At 39.3% G+C, this 20,592-nt stretch overlaps 1 protein-coding gene across 2 annotated transcripts in view; it reads left to right on the top strand.

Moving 5' to 3' along the window:
• The window catches only part of LOC122800943 (ephexin-1-like), an 822,598-nt gene that overhangs the window by 525,113 nt on the left and 276,893 nt on the right, over positions 1–20,592 (top strand). For both annotated transcript variants that reach the window (XM_044070328.1, XM_044070327.1), the window contains one exon: positions 2,508–3,170. In XM_044070328.1, the coding sequence (XP_043926263.1) occupies positions 2,508–3,170 (663 nt within the window). The remainder of the gene's footprint in view (positions 1–2,507; positions 3,171–20,592) is intronic.

Here is a 20,592-nt window from a genome sequence, read left to right as displayed (position 1 = left end):
AACATTTTAAGTGTTCGTTCATCTAATTGGGAATTGTTCTACCCTATTCTGGTAGCTGAATGGCCCTTCACAGCCACAGGCAAGTAGGGGGAGGAGCCTGAATCTTTGACAGACTGCTAGAGGTTAAGTAGTAGGGCAATGCTATCCATATGCCAGTAGGGCAGTGTATTTGTTGAATATTGTTTGTTTTCTTCGAATTCATCATACACTTACACACAGAGTACAGTTATGTAAGCAAACAGTTTCACAAAACCCTCAGCATATATATATTTTTATGTTCCTTTTTTGCTAAAAGAGAGGTTTCAGTAGATAGAACACTCTTGTCCCTTGCCAAAACAGAGAGCCAAAAGCACAGAAATCTGTGACATGCTCAGGATCATACAGTAGAGGATTACAGAACTCCGATTCAGAAGTTCAGCTTCTTAGCTCAGCATCTTAATCAGTATAATACATTGACTCTTCTATATTCTGTAAATTATAACAGTATAATGCATTTCAGTTCCGTATAAATTAATGGGTTATTAATAATATCTCAGATTAACTTCCTAATGCTCCTCTGTTTTGTTACATGCGTTTTTGTTTAAAGACAGTGTTTTCTAGTAATCTGTTTATAGCTGATAGATGCTTTTTGCTTCGGTTTTGTTTCTCCTATTTTTTAATGAATAAATATATCTAGCTGCTTTAATCCATCCACATGCACCCATTGGTATGCCTTGTCATAGTCTGGTAGATTATAATGCCCAAGTTTAGTTTTACATTCATTTTTCTTGTTTTATGTACATTTATGGTGGACAGCATATCTGCACCGCATATGCTTTTGCATGCCTTTTTCCCATGTTATATATCATTATGGCTGACAGTGTACCTGCTCTGAATGTATGACTGATTTTGCATTCCTGTTTCCTGTGATCTGCGCCACTATGCCGGACAGTGTACCTGTGCCGAACAGAGGTCTATTTTACATTTCTGATTCCAGTAATCTGTTCTATTTAAGCTGACAGTGCACTGTACTTTCAGGTACTTTCACTATACACAGAAATGCAGTAGTAGCACAAAGACATGCTGGCATTTATGTTTAATGCTTTGTTGTACCTACCTGTATTCCACTTAGTGGTGTATCGTTCAGATGAGGATGCAGCTTTTGAACTGCCTGATCAACATTTTCTCCCTTTTCCCAGTCATAAATTATCACCTAGAGTCCGAAATCCACTGTGGCTCTATATTGCATGTGCTGTCTGTCTGTCTAGATTAAGCTGGGTCTTGTTGAGGCCACATCAGGTTTCCCACTGTGTCTTTGGAAGAGGGTGTACAGCAGGCTGTCTGTAGCCCAAGCTCTTTAGCCTCCATGAAAGTATAGCGACTACCATAGAGGTGCTGTTTGAGGCATACTGGTTGTACTTGTTGTAGTTCCGATGCAGGCCTTTTTATCAAATGTATCATAATTTTCATTATTCATAAAATTTCTGGTCACTTTTCAAGTCTGTTACCTCCCTCTGGGCATTTTTTAACATTAAATCCTTTTGGTGTTGGCTTTCTCTCCCCTACTTACAAATACTTGTAAATTATGATGATAAAAAAAGTTGTTACATCAAGTCTGACTGAATATTTCTGATAGCCTTATGCAGCTATCAACCCCCTTCACTGACTTGTATTTCCAGCTGTGGTTACATCGTCTGACTGTATATTTCAGATAGCCTTATGCAGCTATCCACCCCCCTTCACTGACTTGTATTTCCAGCTGTTTTAGACCATCTGTCTCCTCTCAGTACTGTATTCCATGGCTGAGCCCCCATGAAGTAATATTGCCTAATCTCCAGTTAGCTGCCATGCAACTGTTTTCCCATCTTTCTTTGCATTCTGTGCCAATGCCATGTACCTTTCCAATGCTGTGGTACCTCCATTCCATGTCTCTCCATTCGTCTACCTACTACTGTGTACATTTCTAGTACTCCAGGCCTTTCCTTGTATGCCATGCCTCCTACCCCATTAATTTTGTGATCGTGGTACACTTCAGACTTTCTGCCTGCTTATTTCCCAGTCCTGAAATAAATATGTATGGCCTCCCTTTGCTTTTTCTTGCCTGTTTTTTCTTTGGAGATGTCTTAGATTAAATGTATGACTCTGGCTTCCAGCCTAATACATTGCCATTCTGTATATCAGACCCTCACTTATCCTGCTATGTGCTACTTTTCCCGCCTTGAAGGTCTACTCATTACCTCAATGTAACTTAAGCCAAATGCGTAAACTTCAAACTGAGGTAAGGTGCATACAAACACAATTGGCTCACTATAGCTGTTAGACACCCAAGTATGGGCACAGATACAGAACACCATTGCTGTCTGCCTCATTTTAAATTCTAGTTCATGATTGCTAAATATTTGTAATATGTTCTTGTTTGCATTCCTGCTCCAGTCCCCAATTAGAGTATTAAAACATGAGAAAATGTGAATTTGATATTTGTTATGATTTCATTGTACAGCCTTTTAAAGAATTCTGTTGTCTTACAGGACCCATGCAGAGGACTGTGAACCTTGAGAAAAGAACCAGTTTCATCACAGACTGTGCTGATGATGTTTTCTTGCCTCCAACTCTACAGTGCCCACAAAATTGCCCATGTATTTGTCACTTGAAACAGCTCATTTCCCCCAAAAGATTAAGCAGTACCACAGGGAATTCCACAAATGGACAACACGTAAATAACTCTCTTTGGAATTCTGAGCCTCATTCAAATTCACCAACCATGATTAAAACTGAAGACACAAAACTATTACAAACAAGACTGCGGGTTAGCAGTTCAGGTGCATTACTCCCCTCACTGAGGCAAAACTCTGCTGGAACCCCAGATATGTCACATCATTCAAACCTGAACAGTATTAGCAGGGGTGACCAGCCACATGTCATTGGAACACCCCCCGAACACGCTGCCCTCACTGAACTGGATAGTCAGCCGGAACAGACAATGACACAAAACTTTCATGGTGATACTCCGTCTTCTGATGATGACCCATCAGGCATCTACTGTACAATGCAGAGTCTCTTGAGTCCACAAGAAGATAGATGGAGAGGGCTGCAGGTTTCTTCTTCTTCTGTTGAAGATATTCAGGATATGGAACAATCTGTACTTCCCTCTCTGCTGAACAAATTGTATAAATCATCACTGGACAAAGAAGGTGAGTGTTACATGTAATCTTTATCTGTGTATTTTTTGTGAAGTTTCCAACATTGCATTCTTTTAGTATGCCATTACTGTCTTTATTACTGACTATTTCCAGTATCCAGGAATAGTTATTCATACTAAGTTTATTCCAATGACAGTAAATGTCGAGCATCTAGGAACAATTCCCCATATTAACCTCATTCAGCATTTGGATACTACTTTTACTAGAGTGGATCAGTTTAAAACTTTGGATGCACCAGTGGTCCTGCCTTTTTTTGCATCTTCTTTATCATTGCCATTAGCACTATCATTTGTTTTGGAAAATACTTCCAAAAGTGTGTGCTGGGACAAATATACACACATGACCAGCACCAGTGGGGGGGTGGTATAATGGCTAAGGTTCAGGGTTTGATTCTCACCTTCGGAAGATAAATTGTCTAGGCTTTAAAATGTTCCACAAGTGAAATTAGCCTCATATTTACCTATGAACATATAAACTTATAAAAGTCCTGAACTGTACACCATTATTAGGCTTTCTGTATGAACATCAAGTGCATCACCAGGAAGATTAACATCTGAACCTTTTTTTTTCCTGCCCTTTTGTTATATCCATATGCTAATTGTATCTTTGTATCGAAAATCCCAAATGTCAACAAGACAGATGGTTGGTATGCATTTCAGATCAACCATCCCCAGAGTTGGAAACATGCTCCTTTCTCAGGGATTGTGTAGTCACGGAGTTAGTATATTTAATTAGCAGGAGGTGAGGGGGAGTTTGAAAACAATGTTTAAGATTTGCAGGCTCTGAGATTATTCAATATCGATGTTCTGATTTTCAGTTTAAACATGTCGACATTAGCGGTGTCCACATTTGGGAATTTAATTTAAGTACTCCTATATGTCTGTCTATCTATTACACAAACACAGACATGTATGCATATATTATATATATATATAAAAATATAAAATTGGCAAGCCATTAGTGAACACAAGAGCCCTACTGTCATTAAAAATAAGTAAAAGCTGACCAATAGCTTCAGAAGTTTAACAACTTTTATCTAAACTAAAGTCAGATGTTTCTCAAAAGACTGGTTTATGATGATTAATATTTCCCGGGAGTGGGTGTGTCATTGTCTCCTTTGTGTTTGCAGTGTGTAAAGCTTTACATTGCAATATGGGAAATGTAGTCTGTGATTAAGTTTATTATTTTTTTTTCTTTTCATCAGTTTTAATCTAAACTAAAGGTGCAGTTAAATTTAATGGTTTATTTTGGTGAGCCACCTGCATTTTGGAGGATTGCAGGAGAAGTCTGAGGGAGATCTGGTGACTGATCTCCTCAGTGAGGCTCAGACTAACACCTCAGTGGTAGGGGTAGCAATGTCCCAGCAGCTATTTCCTACCCAGGTTTGAAAAATCCAAACCATGTTACAGGAGTCTGGGGACATGTTCTCTGGGAAACCAGGGTGCACCCACCTGGTGCAGCACCAGGTGTATACAGGACCCCAAAGGCCTATTAGGCAGCCCCCTTATAGGGTGCATGACAGAGTCAAACAAACTCGGAGGGAGGAGATACAGGAGATGTTGGAACTAGTGGTAATTCAAGAGTCCAGCAGTCCTTAGGCCTCCCCAGTAGTGCTGGTGCCAAAGAAGGATGGCAGCACCAGGTTCTGTGTGGACTACAGGAAATTAAATAGTCACACAGAGTCAGATGCTTACCCTATGCCTAGGACACATGAGGCCCTAGAGCAGCTGGGTGGGGCTAAGTATCTTACCACCATTGATCTTACCAAGGGTTACTGGCAGGTGCCCTTGACTCCCAGTGCTAGATAAAGGTCAGCCTTTGTTACTTGTTTTGGCTTGTATGAGTTCACAAAGATGCCCTTTGGGATGAAAAATGCCCCAGCAACTTTCCAGAGGGTGGTAGATCATATCCTAGCAGGAGGATTTGTCCTTGCTTACCTAGATGATATTGCCATTTACAGCCATTCCTGGCAAGAGCACCTTCAACATGTCAGGGAGGTGCTGGGCAGACTACAGAGAGCAGGGTTGTGGATTAAGTCCAGCAAATGTCAGGTGGGTATGGCAGAGGTCACCTACCTGGGACAGAGTGTGGAATGATAAGATCAGGGCAGAACCTGACAACGTAGAAGCCATTCAGGCATGGCCTGCACCTGTTACCAAAAAGCAGGTGAGGGCATTCTTAGGGACAGCAGGGTACTACAGAAAGTTCGTCCCCAGTTACAGTACCATAGCTGCTCCATTCACAGACTTGACAAGAAAAAACAGGCCAGATAAGGTAGTGTGGACTCCAGCATGTGAAAAGGCATTCTAGAAGCTTAAATAAGCTTTGGGAGGACCCCCTGTGTTAGCCAGTCCAGATTACAGCAAATAATTTGTTGTGCAGGTGATGCTTTGAACCATGGGGTGGGGGGTGTACTTAGCCAGATTTCTTCAGAGGGAGAAGAGCACCCAGTGGTTTATCTCAGTCGTAGGCTTCAACTTAGAGAGGAATGCTATACAGCTGTATAAAAGGAATGTCTAGCCGTAGCGTGGGCACTGCAGATACTTCAGCCTTATCTGTATGGAAGAAAATTCACTGTAGTTGCAGATCAGAATCCCCTAACATGGTCACACCAAACCAGCCAGCAAAATGCCAAGTTGCAGTGGGGTTAGCAATGCCAACACAGATGGGCTGTCAAGACAGGGATTTGGGGTAAGGTATACTCAGATAGAACTAACCCTCTCAAGCAACGTTTCTCAAGGGACACTTGAAAAAGTAGCTTGAGTTCTCAGGGGGGGGGGTGTGAAGATATGTGAAGGCTGCCAGCCTGGCTAGATAGAATTTTGTAGATAATTCTATGTCTTTGTAAATATTAATATAAGTCACAGGCTTTTTCTCTTAAACGGAGGAAAATTGAGCTAAATGTTGAACATCAAAAATGTAAAAAAATGTAACAACAGTGCACTCTGCTGGAAAAAAAGCTGATTAAGTCAAGCTTTGTATGACTGTCTGAACCAACAGATTCTTTATATTGTTTTGAGACCAGAGTTAATTACTAGATTTTACATATATAATGTCTTTAATTACTGTGGTTTCCTGACCAGGTGCAAGATCAAAGCTATGTTAAACTCTGAGCTTCTGTTAGCCTGAGAAATCAGAGAATTGTTAAGAATGATGTAATCTAAAATGAGTCAGCAGGGTGTATTATCAATTTAAAGGACTTTCTCAGAGACAGATAAAGGGCATTTTGGATTTTGTCTAAAGCTGACAACACCTCACCAGTACTCTACTTTGCTCTATATGCAAGTTTATTTAGAACTATGATTGCTCTTAGATATAGATAGAACATAGTAAGTTTAGTCTAGCTGTTTTTTCTGTAATGATGTCAGAATTATTGTACTGTATTATTTTAAGCATTTTCCTGTGATCTCTAAACTCTTGACTAGCACTTAGTAAGAAGTATTGTCTTGTGTTTTTTTTTTATTATTAAATATTTTTTAAACCTTTCAACTGTGGCTGTTTTGCGTAGAGATAATTTAAGCTGTAGAGTACATTGCATGTATATAGTGACACTGGCCAAGCCACTCCAATAGCTTTAGCCCTGGGTCACACACTTACTATTTGGATAATAATATTGCATAGTAATAATTGGACATCTTTTAGTAAGGGCCTTATTAGTATCTGAGACTAGTGGTTGATGGCAGTGATTTCTACCTTATAGCCTGGCAGAGAAGGGGGCATAGCTGTTGAACCTATGCCAGCCTTCCCCAGGAGTGTCTGTGAGTTTGTATATAACTCGTATCTCAAAGTGTGTGTGTCAGCTACTTGGGCAGGGAAATGAAGCATTGGTTGGACAGAGAGGGTGCTGGAGGTTTTAGCTTGACCCACTAGGCTGAGACCTGTACCCTATAGCTGTGCTAGTGGGGAGTCTTATCGAGGATCTGGAGAGAAAGGGAGAAACCAGCCCCAGACTGACTGTGATCTCTGTGTGCTCTTAAGGAAATTGTACTTTACTGTGTGTGTATTTGTTATCCTTCCCAATGTGGAAGCCCCACACTGGTGTTAATGGTGAGGATTGAGGCTCCTTGATTACTGGACCAGTGCACAGGTGTCACAATTATTCACTGACTGATGCTCAGCGATTTACCAGAAAATCAAACATTTTACATGGTACAGGGTAAACATATGAAGCAGAATCAGTGATGTACTGCAAAATCAGGAACAGCTGAGAGTTACTTGTATGTTCATACAATATGTATACCTGCTCCAAATACCCTATAGGCATTTCTTGGATTCCAAAATGGTAGGGTTCACTTTATTGACTTGCTTTAGAGCAAACCATTATTATACAAGCCAGTTCAATTAAGTCAGACCAAGCATTAATTTCAACATGGGAGCAATCTTCCAGTATGCACCCTGAACTAAGATAAGTAATTTTAACTTTGCACAACCTCTTTGTTAAGTTGAAGATGTTGTTAGTTGAAGACATTTTATTATATGAGCTTGTTAAATTGTGGCTTTTTGAAAAGCAAGACAATCACGTCCAAAGAATAACCAAAAGAAAATTTAGTATTAGTGTATAACAACCTGACAGTCTAATTCTTTCTGAATTACATCTTATGACAAATAGGACTCCAAAGGAGCTTTCATTTTTGTACTGTCATGGACATACACACAAGCCTCAGCAGGATGATGTCATCAGCTGAATAACACACTTAACTAAACTTATTGTGGTACAAGTGGAAAGCTCCTGCCATACAACAGATGGTGAAATTTATTTATTATTTATTTATTTTACATTTGTTAACCAGGGGTGTCTGACTGAGCTGAAAAGGCCCTTTTTTCATCAGAGGCCCGAGGAGAAAAGCCCCACATAGAAAAATTACAGATACATTTAGATATTTAGACATGATCCGTACACAAACAAATTACAATATACATGTTTTTACAGTGGTATGCAGCACTTCAACAGTTACAGTGGAGAGAACAAACAAGACAATCTTAATTTAAAAATAAAGGTAATTAATAGATTTGTGGTGTTTGGTGTGTGAAAATGGTTGGTGAGGATGGGGAAATATGAGAAATGAGCAATTAAATCACAAAAAAACAGGCATCTGTCCAATGAGAAAGAGGTTTACTATTCTCTGGAAATTCTGTCAAGTTTTAATCACTTTCTGAGCGCTTATGGTGGCACTGACCTTGATGAGGGTTCAGGACCAGAAGTAATTTTGTAATTGAATCATTCCTACCTCTCTCAGAATCAGTGCAGACTGGGTAGTTTAACAGGCCACTCAGAAGGAATGAATTTGATCAGGTCTTCGTGTCCCTTAAAACAGGCTGCTCAGAAGGAATGAATTAGATCAGGCCTTCATGTCACTTAAACTTTTAAGAGCATCTGGTACAAACAGGTTTCTGGTAGAGTTAAGTAATAGTGTGGGACAGGATGTGAAGGACATGATTTTTTGAGGTTCTGAATTTTCTTGATAAAGGATCTGCTTTATCTCTTTCCTTGTCCTGGAGGTGCTCTCTATGTTTTTTTTATTTAGTTGACCATCCCACTAAACTTATGGCAAATTTTCAGGAGAGCCCTGAGGTGGTTGACTTAAGATAATTCAGAACCATTATTCAAATTATGCAGATGTGTGTTCCTGCTGAATACTGACTACAGAGGATGTGCATGATTACTTAAGCAGTGCACATCAAGCAGGAGACAACCTCTCAGACTGGTCACAAAGGATAATGTATGGAGGGTTCTTGGGACACATGAGGTAGCGTATATTGAGAAGGCTCCTCTTCTGACATTAGAACTGTATGCAAAGCCATGACTCTGACCAGGTCTCTTGGAAGCTTTTATGTGAGGTTTTGACAGGTTCAGGTTTCCTAGAAAGCTTATTGATGAACTAACAAAGAAATACTGGTGGCCCAAATCCTATGTAAAGTGGGGATTACTTATCCAGTGAAGCTTTATTAAAGATGGGTACGAAGTAGGAGTACCCATTCTGACCTCTGTTTGCTAACTGAGTCTATAGTTCCAGTTCTCAATCTGTTTTGGAATATCATTGCCTTACCAACTCATGTAATCTCTGTTACCCACATCTGACACCAATTCTTTTTGCATCTCTTTGTCACATGCAGAATTTTTGTGTTTAGTTTAAAACGCAAATACTACTGTAGTGAATACAAGTGTTTATATCATAATGCCACGCAGTTCCTTGTAGTTTCTCAATGCTTGTGCACATTCCAGTTTGACAACTGTACATGGAATTGCATCCTATCAAACTTCAATATACCTGTTTTCTTTTGATAAGTCTGTACATCAGAAATGTGAAGAAGTAGGCATCAAACCCCCCCTCCCACAAGTGCCCACAATTCCTAAATCTGAATAATCACCTTCAAGGTTATATCACCTCTGAATAAGCTGCCCTGCCAGTAGTCCGAAGTCACACACTGTACCCTCCAGTATACCAAATTTAACCAAAGAGCACCGACAGGGGCACAGGAAAATAATTACAGGAGCACAGGAAAATAATTTTCTTGGGTGGCGGAAGCCAGGCTACATTTTTGGCTAGGCTTATATAGGCCCTAGGGCCAATAGCCTAGTACCTACCTATGAACCTATGAAACAGCATTTTAGTTCTCTTACTTTAATTCCCTGAGCACACCTACATAATCCCATTCATTGTCATTCAAAATCAAATTTAACTGCTCCTGTTCCTACCCACTGTACATTTTCCTCACCACACCCACTCCCATTAGTCTGACTTTAGTAATGCTGATTCCCAATATGCAGGGTTGCAACTTTGTAAAGTGCCAGCAGCTGATTGCTGCATGAAAACAAAAATGTCAAGTCTGAATAACTGAATGATGCTTTGACAAAACGTTTAAGTTTTAAGGTTTCATTGTTTTCCCCATGGTTTGGTGACTGTATAGGAATATGTAAGCAAAACTACCTACATAAAAATAGTCTTCATTTTTATCTAATATTTTTCTATTATTGTAAAACAGTCTTCAAGTATGCTAATAATGTAAGTTTCAGGGCCTACAAATATTCATACCATGAAATGAAAAAAAAAAAGTAATTTAGTAAAACTGCACATGCAGTTTATAGTGGAACAAATGGGCACAGCCTCTGTATTCACCCATTGTTGTGTTTTATTCTCACACAAACCACCAAGCGGTGTCACTTAAGACAGTCAATCCCCTCAGTGCCTGTCCTACTCAGTTTAAGACATTGGAGGGTACATGTTATAATGTGTACACACACACACACACACACACACACATATAACTGCACCTGCAGTTTGTGTGAGTAAATGTTTTCTCTTCCTGTGTACCATTCAGGTACTCTCCAACCAAGTACAAAAATGGGTGCCTGTTGAATGTCTCAAGACTGTAACAACAAATATCAGAAATGTGGAAATACATATCCGATTTGTTGGGGAAATATACCATGTCTAAGGAGGATGCTTTCTATTCTAGGTTACAGTATTCTCACTATTAACATACATAAGTATCAGGGGGTGTTGGAGGTGCAGACCACCATTTTGGGTGTGCAGGGGGTAAAGTACCTGCCCCCCACACAAATGCTTGAATGGTATAACAGCAAGTTTCACAATTCATCATATTTGTTTGAATCACATAATTCCTTACAGTGTCAATATTCACACCATCTTGTCTTGCACTTCTGATAAGGAGCCCATAAAACACAGGTAGTACTACAGGGAATGTGTCAGCTCATCATCTTTAGGAGGCAGGCTAGAACTACGAGGAAGCCATCTATTCATTTTCATCTCTCTGCCCCCCACTCCACCCAAGCTTGCTATTACAGACCACAACGTATCCATAATTACTATGGAATACCTACAGTACCACAATTATGCTGCAAAATGGGGAATAAACAAGCTTGTTAAGCAGCTTTCTGACATCAGAAAGGTGCTTAACAAGCATTTGTTACGTACCCATTGTAGTGGACTGTGCCAGATGGCAAAGAACAGTGGTACTTACAGACTTAATTCTGTCATACCTTTTGTTTATAACAGTATTCTTCTGAAGTGTACTTTGTTTCTACCTGGTGTGGCAGCATTTGTTTATTTATTCCTTTTTTTTATTCCTTTTCAAAGCCAATATTAAAAGAGTTCATACTCCCACACTTTTTTTCTGTAACTGGTAGCATATGGAGTAGGTAAATCTGCAGACACTACAGAGAATTACGATTGGATCTCACTGATCATAATAACCCTTTATTATGGGTTCTTGACAGGAATGCTATATGTCACATCTCAAGTTTCACTCCTAAGGTGAATTTCATAGCATCTATCTATCCATCCACAATCCGTTTTTCCCATAAGTTCATGCATTTATTTATTTATTGCTTTTGTTGGCCAGGGCAGTCCAACAGGGATGTGATAGATCCCTTTTGTTAGAGGCCTAGGAAGAAAAGCTTCGATTACAAAATAGGCAGTTTTGCACAACAGAGAAAGTGTAAAGCTTAAAGTTACAATATGGACGCACAACAACTGAAATACAGCTATACAAGAGATGATCTGCAGTCAGTAATACATAGTCATTATTTATTAATACAAGCCAAACTGGCATATACAGTGAGGTTTAAAATGTAAAATTACAATTTTGCTTTGATGGGTAGAATTAGGGAATTGATCCTTATACTCTATGTAAAGACAGAACATACTCATTCCTATACTGCGGTCACTGTTTCTCATGCCAGGGGTCAACCTCTTAGTAAAGGAATATGGGAAAGGATTTCATGTAATCTAAAATAGATTGTTTCTTGATATTTCACACACATTTGTTTCAATCTTCCATCCACAAGACTGCCTCTTATGAACTATGACATTGCTGTTTTAAAGTTCTATCAACAACAAAAAAAGATATTCTAAATGCCAAATGTGAAATCAGTTACTAGGATATAATTGTGCAAATTATATTATTATAGTCGTTTTAAGACAAGATCTTGATGAATGTTCTGAAATTTTTGGACCCAAATGGTTAACAACTGCTGAAGGTTATGAGCCTACATTTAAGCTAACAGTGTCAGTTTTCAGTACTTTTCTTTGCAACTTGCAGCATATCTATATTTCTTAGACCACCTCACAAACATGAGGTCTTATTTATAGGGGAAATGTGTTTAACCAGATTCAGATCACATGACAGGCCACTATAGGTGTTTTCAGAAAGGCCTATTGTGTTTGATATCTACATTCAGTTTTGCAAAGTCACTCCTTTTTTTGTAAATTTCAAAGCCACAGAATTGAATTTATGACAACTGTAATTGTCTTCTGACAATCTGAATAAAAACTTCTGATAGAAAAAGGCCAGCAGATCTTCATTAATTAAATTACATGTTCTAAGAAAAATGCATTTTGTTTTGTGTACTGAAAGACTGCTAGATTGGAAAAAATGTGCAGTGATCCCATATCTTAAGTTTATTTTACGAAGCTATTCTAATTTTTTTATAAAAGTAATTGCATGAAGCTGCCCAGTATTGTCAAAAATACTTCAAATGATAAAATGTTGTACAAGCCCACAAGTGTGACCTGTTTTCATACATTTTATATCGACATAGGAGACTTTGCTGTTTGTGATCTACAGAGCAGGGTCGAATGTATCAAAGATCTAAGTTATTGGCCTTGAGCTGATAACCTTCAACATGCACCCTGTATTATTTTATTTTATTTTTCGTTTGATAACAGAGGAACCATACCTCTCAACTGTACAGCTTTTTCCAGAATGTCCAGATGCTTTGGTCCTTTTTTCATAAAACTGTAGTTTTCTGGCAAATCATTGGCAAATCATTTAAGATTGAAGTCAGAAAATAATGACACATTTGTGTTCAGACTTCATGCCCTTCAGAAAATTCACGCTAATGCAAAATTAGTCATTCTATCAACTTTCTAAGTCTGTAAGAGCAATATTTAAAAATTGTCCCTATTTTGGGGCCTTTGTCCCCCATTATTTATGACTTTGTCCAGATTTCTTGCTCTAAGAGGTTGAGATGTATGAGAAGTCTCTCTGGGCACAAAGACCCATTTTCAACATAGGTCTGGGGAGAAAAGCTCTAGCATTACTCTATTATAGAAGTATACTCACTACTATTATATATCTAAACATCATTGGAACACGTAACTCAAACAGGAAATTCTTTAACATAATAGTAAAATACTGCAGTCTAATGAGTATTTACAGATTTCAGTCACTGTTATTAGGGTATAGCATGAGACTACATTTAATTGGCAAGATATTCTGTGAGAGATTGCATAGTCTTTACAGTTGTACTCAGAGGCCCTCTGAACTTCAGTAGGAAGTTGCAACTTACGCTTTTTAATTTCTCCAAGTCTTTTGGGTTTCTAATACCATGATGGGAATGGACCCCATTCCTAAGTCAAAGTTGGATTAAAGTTCATGAAATTAGTATTGCTTCAATCCTTGATGTTAGGCAGAAGTGCTCTTCAGGTGCCCAAAACTGACTCCTCCTGCAACCCACACAGAGTTACATGTATCGGTAACATATCTAAATACGATTGTAAATTGTTTTTTATAAGACCCATTGCTGCTACTAATATTGGAACTGTCAGGGTATCCTTTTTCCACATTGCTCATGTTTCTCCATGTAAATCCTGGTATTTTATGACTTTGTGTCTCTCTGTACGTAAGACACTATAGTCACTGGATTTAGCAATATCAGTTATCAATGCTACTTTTGTCTTCTTTTCATGGACTACTATAAATGGTTTTCTTGCATCTGTTTTTTGAACTGTTGGTAAGGGATGATCCCATGCGAAATAAACTTCATTTTGTATAATGCTTTGTGGCTCATGATTCCAATGCTTCTCAGCTGCTTCAGTATTATAATGTTTGCACAATACCCAATACAACAGTCTTGCCACATTATTATGCCTTTCAATATACAGTCCTTCTGCCATTTGTGTATCACACCCAGCAACAAGATGTGCAACTGTTTTCAATTCTGTTTTACAAAACCTGCATTTGTCTGTTTCTCCCACATGTTCAATGGACTTTGTAAACTTAACGTGTATGTAGTCCACTATCCTGGGTTGCCAATATTAACCTTTCCCCTTTTGGTTTAAATTCAGCTCTCCTTAACCATTCCTGCATTTGGTCCTGATCGACATGAGATTGTTACAAGAGTTTTCTGTACTTGCAACTACATTTATGCATTTTTCCACATTTCTTGCCTTGTTATCTGATCCTTTACCTCTTTCTTTTGTTCTTTGGCACATTCAGTTGCCACCTAATTTTTATCTTCTTCTGGTATGATTTCCATTCATGCTTGACACTGATATGCTTCTGCTAAACTAAACAGGGAAGTCATCTTAGGCTTATACTCCTCACGTTTTAAAGCTTTCACTATGTTTGGATCTTGTTAAGTCAATAGATACATATTCAGTCCCACGATTGCAGATCAATACATGAAGTCAGTTTCAAGGAGGCCCATACCTCCTTCAGAATGGGGAACATGCAATCTTGGGGTACACTGATTTTTTTTAAATCATTTGATAAACATGAAGCATTTTTCTAGTTTTCCTGTCCAACTGATGCACTACCTTCAGGGGCCAGTCATTCACTCCAAAACTGAAAGTAAGTACAGGAAGAGCAAATTGGTTTACAGCTTGGACTTTGTTCCTAGATGTCAGAGCTGTTTTCAGTAGTAATTTTAGTCTACTAAAATATTCCTTACTTAGCTGTATTCACATTTGTTTGTGTTTTATTGTTGATCCTTCATCAGTTCCCAGATATGTATACACTCCCTCCTGCTCAAGTTCTTTGCTGTCACATTCCTGTCCCAAACTGATATTTTCTTGGTGCTGCAGCTTTTCTGGTTTAAAGGTTGTTTTTGCACATTTATCAAAACCAAATGACATTTTTATATAATCTGAGAAAGTTTTAACCATTTATAATTGTGCTTTCAGTTCCTCATCTGACAAACTATACAGTTTTAAGTCATCCACAAAAAGGAATTGAGAAGTCTTTACACTTTGTTGTTTTTTTTAGGAGCCAAATTATAGCCATGCCCTAATCTGTTAAGTAGGCAGCTTAATGGGTTAAGGGCAAGACAAAAGAGCAGAGGCTACAGAGTCCCCCTGGAATATTCCCCTTTGGATTTTTATCCCTGGAATAATAATTTGCCTTTTATCATGGCTTAGCTGCAGAGTGGTTTGCCACTGTTTCATGGTTGCTGTAATTAATTGATCAGTATAGGGTGCATCTTATACATTTTTAGGCACTCTTTTATCCATAAATGTGAGATACTGTCAAATGCTTTTTTTTTGTAGTCTATCCATTGCTATACTTAGATTCTTTCCCTTTTTACAGTTCTCCACTATGACTTTATTTAACAGCAAATGATCCTTTGTTCTATATGACTTTCTTTTGTTACCTTTTTGTTCTATTGCCATGCTTGAGTTTTATTCTAAATGACTGTAAATTCTGTCAGTTCTAGTGTACAGTTTATACATCATCGGAAGGCAAGTTACTGGTCTATAGTTTTTAGGCTAGCTTGCAGGTTCACTCTTAAGCGGGAGTATTGTTTTTCCTGTTGTTAACCAGGTTGATGTCTGTTCAGGGTATTCATACTCATGGCTAAATCTTCATGTAAAGATGTTAATAGTTTTAGCCAGAAGTTAGGTACTGCATTTGGACCTGGGGTTTTCCATTTAGGAGCTTTTCTTAATTTTGTTTCAAATTTTCTGGCTATTGCTTCATCCCTTTTCATATCCTGTACCTTTGAACTTCTTCATAGGATCTTAGGAGGTTACTAGGTTTGTGACGCCCCCACTCTGGGCCAGTAATCAAGGCCTGGATCCTCACCACTGACACTGGAGAGGGACATTCATTTGAAATACAAATGTGGATACAGTCAGTATTTTCAGATGCAGACCTCTCTGTACCAAGCACAATTTCCCTTAAGACTACACAGGGGACACAGTCAGCTTGGAGTCTGGATTTCTCTGCCTCCTTTCAGGTCCCCAGTAAGACTCCCCACTGGCACAACTTCAGAGTTAAGTCCTCAGCCAAGTGCCTAATCCAAGTCCTCCACCACTCTCTCTCTGTGAAAAAAGTGCTTTGTGTCCCTGCACAAGAAGCTGACTGACACACACACACACACACACACACACACACACACACACACACACACACACACACACACACCTAGGCTGGTATACGTTTACTATCTGTGCCCCGTTTCTGCCCAGACTATAAGGTAGTTATCACTGCCAACAGGCACTACAAAGCCAGGTACCTAAGGCTTTTGCAAGGGTACCCAATTATACTGTGTGAAATCAATACTAATACAAATGGTAATGCTGACTAAACAACCAGGCTTTCAGGAGTGGCCATTGTTATTACCAAATAAATATATGCAAATACTCTCAAAAATTAAATATTTTCTATAAAGCGCCAGTCACAATGAAAAGGTTAAATATATTTAATGAACAAAGACGAATAATAAATAATAAAAGAACATGAAAATACTAAACACACAGATAAATATTTTCATATAGTTAAAGAAAAGCAGTACTTCTAATCTCCCTATATTTTCCAGACTAATGTAAAAAAAATTACTGTTCCTACTTACTGAATAGAGCAAGGCAAGATAATGCGGGTGAGTGGTCCTTGTTGTCAGGACCAAGACAGAATGCTGAGTGCAATCTCCTACTAATATCTAAATATTATTTTTGGCTTACAGAATGACATTACACACATATAGTCATCTGACTCTATTTCCCACACTATCCCCCATCACTAGAGGCTGCCAGAATTTTACCACCTACATGTTACCATCACACAGAGCATTGCTCAGATTTGGTGGAAATGCTGAAAGTCATAAAACCATAAACTACTTCCACTCTTCCTACAAGAGCTACAATCTATTCTTTAGCACAGACATTGCATCTCTGGCTCCATTCAAAACTGTAGGATAACATATTTATGGCTGAACACATAAATCAATTTAATTTCAGCTATATTTGAAAGTTTGACATTAACCTCTTCTCTTCCAGTCCTCTGTTAAAATGTGTACATTTAATTCAGTTACAACAATACATGTACATTTCTTTTCCTTCCAGCAGGGCAAACTGTTGATACATTTTAACACAAGCAAACCTCACAAATACATTTTCAGCACAAGCACCTATACAAATCAGTTTGATATACAAATGACATATAATTATTTACACAATTCCAGCTAGCTGTGCTGGCATATGCTACACCTAACTGCCCCACTTCTCCAGGTATGGCTGGCAGTGCCTCCTGTTGTCACAAAGCTATCGACCCAGAGGTATTTTCAAGCCTAGCTGTTTCATCCCAATGTAATAACATAGATATTCTATTTAATACCCAGGATTGTATTTAGCAATGACTACCCATGTCCAGGAGGGTTGTGAGCACCATCCCTGATAAGAATTTATGGTGCTCCATCCACTTGTCCAAGTTCCTTTTGAACAGTGTCATAGAGGTGCTCTGCTTCACATGAATTGGGAGCTTATTCCAAAGACACAGCAGTCACTGGGAGACAAATCTGTCCCTCCAGCACATCCTGTTCAATCGCAGGCCATATTTAGGTCCCTGAAATGGGTAGCTCTAGTCCCATTTGATTTATGGATATGCAGCAAATTTATTAGGTTTCCGTCTGAGACTGCTCTGTAAACCAGGTATGAGTCTGCCCTAAGAAGTCTGTACAATATTGAGTATAGTGATAGAGACTTTAGTCGGCCTGTGTAAGGCACGTGTTGGAGTCCTGTGATCATCTTAGATAGAAACCTTTGAGATCTCTCCAATTGCTGCAAGTGCTTTGTACTGTACATGCTGAAAGGGGCATTATACTCAGTTATGGCTCTGATAAGTGACGAGTATAGAGGGGTTATAAACTCTTTTTCTCTAGAGGCGATGCTTTTGCTAATCAAGTGTGCTATGTAGGAAGCCTTCCTTACTACAGTAGACACATGGTGGTCAAACTTAAGGTCACAGTCTACTTGTGAGCCCAGATCTCTTACCACTTTGTAGGCACATAGGGTATTGTTGTTAAATTGATAGTGTGAAGTGACATTGTTATTACCAAAGGAAATGATGATGCATTTATTTGCATTCACTTTGAGACCATGACTAAGACACCAGTCACTGGTCTGTGTAAGACCCTCCTGAAGTATAATTTGGGGATTCGATAACTGCACCCAGTTTGCAGTTGTCTGCAGACTTGGTCAGCCACAGCCCTAAGGTTTTGGCCTGAACTTCTGAGAAGTATATACCAAACAGAAAGGGCCCACCACTGACCCTTGAGGCACTCTGCTGGTGATAAATCTGCTGGTTGAAGTGGAGTCACCAACTCTGATAGTGTGTTGACCGGTTTATGAGCCAGTTGGCAATTCATCTTACAGCAAAGGGGTTTACATTCAGTTTGGTAAGTTTATCAATAATCCCCGAGTGTGGGATTTTGTCAAAGGCCTTTGCCATGTCAAGGTAGGTTGTATGTACAGATTTGCCCTTGTCAGTGGCCCTGGTCACATTTTCAAAGAAGCCCACTAGGTCTAACAGGCAGGTTCTGCCCTTCAAAAAGCTGAATTGGGTCAGATACAGGGTTTGGAGGTCACCTATGTCTATCTATGAGGTCCATGGTGATGGGTTCCATGGCTTTACAGATAAGTTTGTTCAGACTTATGGGTCTTTAATTTCCTGTGTCTGTTGCTAAGCCACCTTTGTGGAGGGGAATAACTGTTGCTGTTCTCCATTCTGTGGAAACAAAGCCAGTGATTAGACTTTGATTGAACTGGGTACTTAATGGTGATGCTAGTTTATGTTTTAGTTTTAGAAGACATCCTTGGATGCTGTCTGGCCCCTTAGAGGCTGTGTTTTGCCTTAGAAAAGGCTTTCATGACCTGCTCTTTGGATATGTAGGGTGGGGGGGGGGGGGATTGGAGGCAAGGTTTGTGATAAGTGTGGAGGGGATAAGGGAGTGCAATTTTTGCCATATCTGTCCACTAGCAGGTTTGCTATCACTGCGGATCAGTGTGTGTGATACCATTAGTCACTAGTTTGGCACATTCGTGGGTCCTACCTTTTAGACTACTTGCATAGCTGTAAAGGGCCTTATTACTATTCTTGGCTGTGATTTCTAAGTTTTTCTCAAAGTTACCCTTAGAGGTGGATTTGACATGTCTTATATGCCTGTTGAGGCTGAAGAGGGTGCTTTTCCACTGTTGGGGCCTTGCCTTACTTTTTCTAGACAGCAACTTTTTGCATGTGTTATAAAGTTTGTTGATGCTGGATGTTCACCAGGGAGGCTTTTTTTTTTTTTTTTTACTTGGGGCTCTGGCTTTGATTCTCTCTGGAACAGCTGAGTCTATACACTTATACAAGTGATTGTACAGGGTTTTGGTGTAGTACAACTTCCAGCTGGGGGTGGGGATTTGAATGCATTTATACCTTCCCCTCAGAGGGTATAATTTGCTTTGGTGAAGTTTTTTAGTCTGACTTCGCCCTTTGTGAGGTCTGCTGTTAGTACCAGTTTGAAGGTTACTGATTTGTGGTCAGATTTAACTAATGAGGGTCTGATAGTTGCAGTGGTGCATCTGTTTGTCATGCTAGTGAGGACCAGATCTAGTGTGTTTGTTCCTCTTGTTGGGGTTTGAACAATTTGTTCCAGGCATTTGAGTTAACAAAGTCAAGAAACTTTTGTGCTAGTGAATTAGGGCTAGAGTAGGTTTCCTAGTTGATGGTGGGATAATTGAAAGCAGCCATGACCAGAGTGTTTGGCAATATTTGGATTGACTCCAGTTTGGTCAAGTAGGCCTCATGCACATCTTGAACCAACGAGGGAGATCTATAACTAGCTATGACTTGAATGGGGGGGTCTTACCCAAAGTAATCTGAACTTGGAGTAACTCCATGGAGTTGTCCAGTCTAACTAGTCGTGTGGTGAAGTTATCTGTAATTTAAATAAAAACACTGTCTCCTTTGGTTCTCACACATTGGTTTTGCAGTCTGAGGGTTGGAAGGCATTGTAGCCTTGCAAGGCTGATGTACTGTGTGAGGCCCTGAACCAGGTTTCTGTGACTGCACAGAAATCTACATCCTCCAGTGATAGATGGGCTTCCAGTGTGTGCAGTTTCTGGTTTAAGCTCATAGCATTTAGCAGCATAACCCTTATTTTGTTATGGTTGGCAATTTTGTTTTTGAGACCTTGTCTAAAAAAAGGCACTATGGGGGAGGTAAGAGTCTTTGCCAGCAGCTGAAGTCCTAGTGGTACCAGGTGCAAACCACTTCTGGCAAAGCAGCAAGGTTTGTCGACCATGTCATCCCAGGCTGAGAGAAACTGGATCCTCTTTGAATGACACCAAAAACAAAGCCAATTACTGAAACTGATAAGTTTTTGTTTAGAATGTGTCATCATTCTACGTGA

The sequence above is a fragment of the Protopterus annectens genome, chromosome 4.part1 (genome assembly GCF_019279795.1).
Source record: "Protopterus annectens isolate FY-2018-M chromosome 4.part1, PAN1.0, whole genome shotgun sequence".
NCBI lineage: Eukaryota > Metazoa > Chordata > Ceratodontiformes > Protopteridae > Protopterus > Protopterus annectens.
Note: the sequence above shows the minus strand (reverse complement) of the source record. Positions and strands in the feature narration are given on the sequence as shown.